This window comes from Suillus bovinus, assembly GCF_016758785.1.
Source record: "Suillus bovinus strain UH-Sbo-P2 chromosome Unknown EDB93scaffold_326, whole genome shotgun sequence".
NCBI lineage: Eukaryota > Fungi > Basidiomycota > Agaricomycetes > Boletales > Suillaceae > Suillus > Suillus bovinus.
Window position 1 is genome coordinate 810 of NW_024542382.1, and position 9,978 is coordinate 10,787.

General features: G+C 46.4%; 1 protein-coding gene across 1 annotated transcript; it reads right to left on the reverse strand.

Moving 5' to 3' along the window:
* Window positions 1-2,235: 2,235 nt before the first annotated feature.
* Window positions 2,236-2,568, reverse strand: EDB93DRAFT_1098264 (uncharacterized protein; the record flags this gene model as incomplete). Its single annotated transcript, XM_041446889.1, has 1 exon — window positions 2,236-2,568. One exon carries the CDS (start codon window positions 2,566-2,568, stop codon window positions 2,236-2,238), a length of 333 nt encoding a protein of 110 aa, XP_041300579.1.
* Window positions 2,569-9,978: the final 7,410 nt, after the last annotated feature.

The following is a 9,978-nucleotide window of genomic DNA, read 5'->3' on the forward strand; positions in this document are numbered from 1 at the left end:
AATATCTACTGCAGGTACACGAATGACTGCATCAGAACATATCAGATAAGATTTATAGTTGCTCAATCCGATTACTTTCGCAGACATCAATCTAGGAGTATACGAACCGCCTTTCTGGAAATCCTTACTTGTGCTCGAAACATGTGCATGCGAACATAGATATCGGGCGGAACATCCTTCAAATTTTCTCGATTGTCACTGGATGATCCGGAAAATTCAGCTTTATTTTCCCTATCAGAACTTAAACCATCTGTCCAACAACCTTTTTCAGTTTGCAGTCGAGCACGTTGTCCAATGATCCATATGGCACTGCACCCACCAATGTCTAATCTTGTTCTCCATTTTGGCTACCACAAGTTGACAGGATCAAAAGCTGACATGTGATCCAGATGCATACTACTGGTTTGGAGCGCATAAGCTTGCGGCACGAGGCGATTTACAAAGACTGCTGGGGTAATTATTTATGTCCCGCCGCCGCGTTAAACGAGGTTTTGATATTTCGCCTCCCCAGCTCATATTTGGCCGCCCCTATCTTTATCGAACTTATTTACGCGCACTGCTTACGCCAGTAAGTTCAGAGACCCCATCACACGACCACGACACGTGTGTGCGTCATGCACTGTCTGCGTTGCAATATCCACTGTTATCATCACCTCTCCCCAACGCGAACTTCTATTTCTAGACGCAAGCAAAGAGTAAACTTCGAAAAACGTATAAGCTGGAAACTCAGGCTTTTGTTGCAGAATTCCTGGAAGCAGAGGGCTGACTCAGATACCAACAGACACAAAGCAAGAGTGGCTGTCCTTACGCAAAGGAAGTGTGGTTCATCACGGTTTGGATGACCTCCGCATACGTTGTGTAAATACGCCGCCCCCATACCGTACATGTACGGTATAATTTCATCTGATGTTACAGTAGTACTGAAACTATGAAATTCACTAGGTCTTCATCTTCCTTACGAAGCGCACATCCGCCGACTCAGATTTGTTATACACAATCGGGCAGGTAGCTTCTGCAATTCATAGAATTGACTCACTTCTACCGCCGGCGCGCCCATGTCGATACAGGCTACCCCACCCCCACTCAGTTGGCTAATCAGGTGCAGTCATATTCGAGTGCTTCCACTGGCTTACCCAAATGACTACGATTCATTATGAACATATTGAATCGTGTGGCATCGAAGTGGCCTTACTTAGCACGGTTCTCAGTTTCTCGAAAACGTTCTAGAGAAATTAGCGGACGTCCGGCTCGGATATTCTATACGAAGAAAATTATGTTGTAGAACGGGCGAGGCCGTGTTCTCGACAAGAAGCACTCGATTTCAGTAATTCTTGGGCAATCCGCGAGGACACTGGCAGTACTCGTACAATTGCATGCTTTTCTCACCCATGTGGTCCCTGAACGCGTCGGTATGTTAAGATAGATAGGACGACTCATTCTAACAGTAGACTCCCGTAGGCGAACCTTATAGACAAAATGAGACAGGCAGTGATCAATGCTGTGGCCTGTCACTCCCGAGTATCGGCGGTGAAACTTGTGAAGAGAGTTGTTGACATTACTATCATTCGACGGGAAATGCACAATTTACACTTATTGCTGAATAGCAACACAACAACAACACATATTCGTATCGGATCTACTGTAGTGTATACTTTAGGTCTCTGTGCATTAGGCCCAACAAGAATTTTTTAATTTTGTTGCGAGCTTGTTGCAGCGGCAGCACTGGAAGTTGAGGTGTCGAAAACACAATAGAAATGCACAATTTCGTCACACTATGTCACGCGCGGCACCTCGGCCAATACACAATGATATTCACAGTCCGACAGCGTGCAAAGCGAATGAAAGTCCAGTGTTCCGCACCGTTCATAACTTCAAGCTTCAATAACGAGCTCCAAATCAAATTTCATTGAGGGAATAATATCTAGTAATAAACACTAGGATGTGCTGAGTGATCATTATTTGCTGAAACTCTATTTAATGGTGCAGGAAGGCCATGCAGGGGGTAAGGCATGTATCTGCCAGTGGACGGCCCAGCATGTAGCCGTGGTGGGAGGTCTTGTGAAGTTCGAAGAGGACGAGCCCCTTCTGGGGCTGGCACTGGCTGCATGAATCGTGTCTCGCGACCTGGATAATGGAGTGGGTATGCAGGTGGTGGATTAAATGAGGGGAAGGGTAAAGGACCGTTCATTTGCTGTGCCGCTTGACTCGAGAAGGGAGCGCCGTTACTATGCATAGCTATTCAGACATTATCAGCAACAAAATAAACATGGAAGTAAGTGAAATACAACCATGACTGATGCTTGGAACGAGCTGCTGAGATGGTGTAGCTTGAATGGGAGCAGTATGGTCAATTCTTGAAGATCCAGCATGACCGTTTGACTCATGGGGTGCCCGATTTCCACGAGATGTGTAAAGACCAGAAAAGCGGTGGTCCTGGCGTAGGTCGGGAGTATTCTCCAAGTGTCCTTTGATGCGTTCTAAAATTTCAGACTTCGTGCCCTCGGTTGACAGCGAAAGAGCAGTAGCAATATCCTCCAGTTCTGATTTTGACTTGGCGTTGTTTTGCATGCGCCTCGTCTCGTGGCAGAGTCAACCCTTCACATCTCCTACGCACTGTGGAATATATGTGCTCGACACCATGCATCTTGGCTGCTTGTAGGAGGCTTTTAGTTTCACCCCCACGCCATGTATCGATTGCATCCTTGATACGTTTTTCACGATCCTCGCGTGTGAGAGGAGGTTGTGAATGTGGTGAAGGGCGGTTGCGAAAAACTCGAGCTGTCCTTGACATTGGTCGACTGTCCTTGTAATGTAACAATGTCCTCTGGTGTCTTCAAAGGAACAGATGCTGGTATGTGCCGATTCTGCCGAATGCAAAGAAAGCGGAGACTCAACCAAGCCGAGAGTGTGATTTCCCAATCTAGCCTGACCGTCACGCTTTGCTCATGAATCGCGAATAGCATGCTGTGGTGGTGTCCTATTGACATAGAAACACCTGGAGTAGATTCAGGATGGTGCATTTCACATATTTTGAACTTTCTGTGTTGATAGGTTAATGGGATCTGGGTGGATCTTGGATTTAGTGTCCAAAAATCACTCATTTTGGGCACACTCGCACAATGTTTCATCTCGGGAAGGCTTCACAGCACCGATTTTAAAATTTTGAATTGGTAGTATTATTGAATGTATGCTAATAATTGTCCACCAGCTGTTCCGAATGAAATATATTTAGAGTGGTGAGCTCTGGAGTGCATTGTGCATTATCCATCGATTGTGCATTCCGAATCAGGTGATAGTACCAGTTTTTACTTGGCTGACTACGCCATTCACCGCTCAGCAAGGACCCTATCTAATATACGTCAAGCATTTAACATCTCACACGGTCTAATTCAAATGTGCAAGCCCGGCGTGGGTGAGGCTTACCAAGGGCCAGAACATGTTGACATCGTGAAACTACCAAATTAGGATATGTTTTTGGCGGTAGATGACTTTGTTTACCGTACTTGCAAAAGTCTTCAACTTTGCAAAGTCTCAGCCAATTGAAATCATCAAGTACTACTGGAGGATATCTGGGGCGGTGTTTAAACCAATTTTCACTGACTTGGTGCTATTAACTTGGTAAGCTCATCAGTCGACAGGGTTTCCCATGTCTTTCGATTACGTTTTTTTGTGTTTTTTTTTTTTGCGTTACACTCTATTTGCCACGGCTTTATGACAGCCGAATGGTAGTAAGAGGGCACCGCACACGCTGACAGCCTGAGGATCGGTGTGATTCACGATGCGACGCGGCATATCTGGCGAGGAAGGCACTGATGCTGGTATAAGAATAAACAGGGGTTCAATGAGTAGAAATTGGTCGTATTGGGCACAGCCAAGGGTCGACATTAATCGAGATTTGAGGCGGTATGCGGCCCTACTACAGCAAATGCCAAGTGGTTCAACCCGAGTTACAAGTCATAAACCACATGTTTTACTTATATCTGTGCAATGGAATCACATCAATCGCTGATTGTCTATCGGAGAATCAGCGGCAGTATACCTGAGACCCTTTTTATAAAATGAAGTTGAAGATAAGAGTCTATCCTACCGAAAAGGGTTCCGAAGAGATGACACGATGAGAATACCGAGGGAGCGATGAATCACGCCTCCCAGAAAAGACGAATCATTTAGAATCATCCACATGCAGGGCTGCCGCTGGGGGGCTGGAGAGGAGTAACTTTCGCTGAACTTCGAAAGCTTACACGTACTAGTACTAGCAGTATGCATGCAAGTGGCTGCACATGTGAATATTAATGATGATTTCCAGAAACCTAGTAAGCAAGCTTAGCATAAGTACTTACTCATAAAGAATGATAATCATATTAATATCACGTACTGCAGGGCAGTGTAGGAGCCTATCAGAGTTCCATGTAGTAGTCTCGACACCTGTGATCCTCGAGGCGTATCATACAGGCGGCGGCTCTACAGGGGAACCAAAATCGCGTCCGAATTGTTGCGGTGCGAGTAAGAATACTGGCCCAGCTCGTCGCGATAGTTGCCCTTCCTACCTTTGAATGTCTGAAGGCCAAGTCCAAGATAGTGACGGTTCAACAAGACAATAGTCGGTATCATTCCGGCAACCACAATAGCCTAGATTTTTCTATGATGTTATTTCTAGATCGGCGCTAATTTAGCTCGGCCCTTCTTCTACTCACAACTTCCGGACCTGGACCTGGACCTGATTCAATATCATCTCAGTGCGCAATTGCGGTGACTAGATTTCCCCTCACAAGTTGCTATGTGTGAACAACGCGACATGAGTTGTCTGTCAATCTGTCGTTTCTGGGTGAGCTAGTCGGTACAAAGGCGCGCCCATCTATCATCGAGTACGTAAGGATTCTCATGTTTTAACGTACAATATTAAAAAACCATATGAAGATGATAACCAAATCGCGACCGAGTAATCCTGGATAGGCTTGTCCAATACCAACGTCCTTCGCTTTACTTATCTCACTGCATCATTTGGCTCCGTCCGATGGAAGTGAAGCGAAGAACCTCATTTCAAATTTCTTCTCTCTCCGTGTCGTACTGTGGGAGTCCGAGAGCCTTATAAGCCTACACCATCATTCGTTCGCCATCTAGTCCTTCTTTTTATTCGCTCCTTGTACAGCAAGCCCCATAATGATTAGCAAGGACTCATTTAACAATGCATCTACGTCCGTAGAGGTAACGATACTATCGTCATAATTTTTTGAGACATGTCTGAAACATCACCTTGACAGCTGTCATGTATCCCAGAGGATACTACTGGTCTTGAGCGCATCATGCTTGCAGCTCAAGGGGACCTGCAGCGACTGATGAGGTATATCAATGACTTGGTCGTATTAATGGTTGCTAACGAATCTCTGTCTCTTTGTAGCACATTCTTTTCTCGGCCCATATTTATTGAGCTCGTATATGCCAATGGCTCACCGCGGCTGCAACCAGCCTCTCCCGAGCACCCCATAACCCAATCGCGACAAGTACATCTTATGTGTGCTTCGCGAATCGTCTGCACCGCTACATCAAAGGTTACCATCACCCACCCCGACTTCGAACGTCTATTTCTAGACGAGAAATTCCCCATTGGTCAGACATTCCGCAAGATGCATCGCACACCACAATTTTCTCTCATCGACGCCCAGACGCAGATCGTCGGTGGCAAGCGGGAACTCCGCAGAACGTATACGCTTTCGACGGAAGGTTTCCTATGTGAAATCCTCGAAGTGTTTCCCGACAGGGACATGTTCGTTCGCGGACAGGCATGGCTCACTGAGAGCAAGCTTGAGATTGAACAAAGCTGCACGGTGGAGAGCAAGCCTAGCGAACCCTGGTTGCCTGTCAGCAAGGGTAAAACTCTCCCCTGGGGCTTCGATTGCTCATATGGCTTGCAGCCTTCACCATTGGTATACTATCACGACATTTGGTTTGTTTCGCTATACTTGCTCTTGCTATACCTTATATAGACTACTACTCACATAACATTCCATGACGTGGATGCATAGATAATTTATGACGTTTCAATGTACAAGTATCACTTAGATAGATAGCCTTGGAAGCTTCACATTTGATTTTTTCCTGAAGTGGATTTGGGCGCTAGAAAATCTCAACTCCGCGACACATCGTATCATCTTCAACCTCACTCAATCAAGAAATTCTGTAAGTTTTCCAATTACGCTTATGAACCAATGTGATCGATGTATCGTGCGAGTGGTGCGTGGTGCAGGTCGAATGTTCGAGATTGAGGAAATGATACGTACTCGTTTAGACTTGTACCTTGCCATAGCCGTTGTGTCATCGGTTGCGAATAGTCATAGACAAACTTCGCTAAAGCGTAGGCAGCCTGGTGCCTATCTGTCTTGGCGGGCATAATGAATGACTGTGCGGTATTCTGGATTTCAGAGCCCGACGTGTGAAATAAGACAAAGAGGAGACAGAACTTACCAGTCGTGACAGAGACGGAGCCGATATGTGTCGATTGACTGCCAAGCCATATAGATGATCAGATACAAGGATACCAACTCCACTTGTTTGAACTTTGCTTTTGCCACTGAAACTTCATAATCCCTTTAAAACCCACAGGCACGTGCACCTTGTGAAAAGAAATCGTCCCAAGCATATTTGAAAGGGGGGTCGCTGACAGAAATGAGATTGCCGCCCAAAAAACAAGCAAGCACCACACGCGTCAATCTCTGCTCACAGCAAATTTCATTTTGGCAAGGGACGATACACACGGCCAGGAACGGAAGTGCGGAGCGAGATGGCGATGTCGACGGAACGGCATATTGTACGGAGATTTGGAGGACATCATCTGTTTAGCGGCCGTCGTATCATAGACGCCCTGGAGATACAAGAGGCAGTCTTGTGCCTCTTGTCTGACCATAGCAACGAGAAACTTTGTATTGTGTGAAGATAACATGTCTGAGAGCTCACTGATAGGTAGAACGGGGCTTCCCCGTGTCTTTGATAGACATCGGAGGGTAAGAAGTTTATGATGTTTTGTTAAAATATAGACACGAGGCAGTGGCAGGCAGAGCCACCATCTTTGATATCGGAACGGCGAGCTGCTAGCTGACTAGTGCGCATAGTGACTCGGGGTTCATGATAGAGACGTCGGCATTCAAAAAAACCGAGAAGATAACAAATTGACACCGCTCTCTTTGTATGAATTTCAAAGTTGCAGGACTATCGAATCAGTGATGACATTACTTTGAATTTCCAGGCATCTAAAGTTCTCCCAAATGCGGCGGCGACAATGAAGGCATGGCCAACGAATGTTATGTGCACTGCTGCGGTGTCGTGGTGCACGATTGTTATCTACCTTCCTCATCGCGTTGCTGCGGCTGACGAGGCCTCGTAGACAAGAAGCATACCGGGTCAATCCTTGAGTTGCTCCCGAGTCCCGAGTCTAGCAGTGCTGGACAACGTATGTTGGTATCCAGGCGAAATGCGACGCAAATGAGTGAAATCGTGGATTCCCTTATCAATACATCAGACGAGCACCGTGGGTGTTGCTACTGTGCCACAGGATAGTCATGGTCATGCTGAACCAACGTTCCCCGCCGACACTTTGTGATAGAGACCGATTGGCAAAAAGATGCACCTGTGTGCGATACTGAGCACGCGAATGATATGATGTTGGAATACTGCGACAGACCAAGCCAGGTGTCCAAACTTTCATAGAACGTGGACTCGTGGCAAGTCTGACGTATGTCTCATTTGAAAAGTGGGGAATTTTGACGTAGTTAAGTTAGACTGGTCGATCCCGTTGTCACAGAATGGTTTGCTCCTTTGGGTATCGTACTGAGGTTTTGAGCTGCACCAGCAACGACTGTGGGAATATGTTATGTCAGCTGAACATTGTCTTTTTGACAAATAGGGGGTGAGGTCGTTTTTTTGTTGTATCTGGTGATCATCCGTCGAGTTATACAGTCGCTTCTGAGGTACTAATATGAACAGGGAGGCGAGTTATGAATGCAGCACTGTGCAGTATTCTGGACCCAGTGACTTTGGCATGCTTCAGCACACCACTCGATGAATTTTTCTGTTTCAGGTACCACCAGCACGGCATTGGCAGAGGAGTTCAAACGGTTGAGTTTTCGCCTTCTTAATGCATTATATAAGTCTATTGAAAACAATTCCAGCGACTGACTATGCAATGAAGTTGTCTCACACATTCACATAATCCCCGATTTTTCATGTTTTCTAATCTCAAAAATACTGCGGAGGATGGTCCAGTCGTTGTACCGAACGCTAGTTGGTCACGGTGCAGCTGCGATGATTTGATTATCCATAGCGCGGAAGATCCTATCGATGTTTCGCTTGACATTACACAAGCCGAAGTCTCTTGCGAGTTCCAATGATTCGCGGAGCAGTTTGGATCTTCTTATTATCAACACAAGTTTGTCGGCCTTTTTCGCAAACTTTGTCATAATATCGTTGACCCCGTGTCCAAGCTCTCATGTAGTCAAACATTCGCACTGGTTTGCGTATCTGACGGTGCCCCACTTTTGAGTCCACGCTGCTTTCTCGAGAGGTTGTCCTCGCATCATTTTGTGGCCGTTGATCAAGGCAACTCGGTAATAGAAGGGAGGGAGCTCAAATGTGTTGCTCAGCACGTTGCGCCCGTCGTGTCCTTCCCATCACTCGAGGACGGCAAGACCACAGTCGAGAGTGCACTCGATGCACTCAACCATAATCAGTGACTTCATCTCCCCTGCTATAGAATGCTGAATCGAGCACAGCCATTCGAGTCTTCTTTCACCATGTGCGACGGCACATTGGTGATCAAGGACGTCATCTGGCAAAACCCGTAGTTTGCATTCTCATTGGCCTGCTACATTACCGTGAGCGACAAGAGTCCCAATGTGTACACAAGAAATAGTCATTGCTGAGAGAGTCGACGGCATACACTTGATTCCGGGCATCAAATGTAACGGAGACATGTGATGAAGACATCCTCCTTTGACATTGCTCAATTCCTGTCTTACCCACCTCTACCGACGGCATCTCCGACAGCTGCTGTTATCAACCAGATTGGTGAGAAGTATCAACTGAACGAGAAGTATTGGCTCGCTTTCCGGATTATCTGTGAGACCTTGCTCTCGGCGGCCTTGAAAAACTAAGCGGTCAAGACATCCGCTCATGCATTCGCAGTTTGTCGTCACCCACTATGTAGTTCCCGTTCCCGTCGAAAATATTGCAATGGTCTCGCTCACCTTGCCTGCCAACGTGCTCTACATCTAGCTTCTATTGATTCCCATACCTTGTGTTAGTGGTCAAGCAGCATGAACGACACGATCAGATACGCGAACCACGACAAACGTTTCACCCCCTGAGAGCTTGGACCACGGGATCAACGATATCATTAAAACGTTTGCGAATTTGAAGGACACCGACAGACCTGTGTCGATCTTGACACAATTACCGACCATGTCACAAAGATACGGGCTTCCATTATTGCAAAGTCTCTTCCCAAGGTGATAGGTGGATTTGCGTCATGCAGCTCGCAGGCTCGCCTGTACTAAGTAACATCTGGCTTGCGTATTATCCTTACACCCCCCACTTCCCATCGGCTGCACTGTGGTGCAAGTGTTGTTGCGCGAGCGGATCTCTCTGTCCCACCGACGTAAACTTGCATGGATAAGCAGTTGCAAGTTGTTTCAGCCAATCAAAATAATTTATGTGGCCCAAGGTAGGGCTCATACAAAATCGACCAACTGCGTTCCAGTGTGTCTAATGTGACTATGTAATGACTATGGTAGCATATGCACTAGCCAACGCCGGAACCGGTGTCACATAAGTGTACTATATTTGTACTACAACATCAAATCATAATTATAGTTCCTGTGAACAGCTGTGCCAGGTAGCCTTCTAAATGATCCACAGAAGTCGGGTTTTCTCCCTTCGCGAATCTCTTGAGCCTTTGTCTTTTCTGTAGTTTTATCACAACTTTGTATA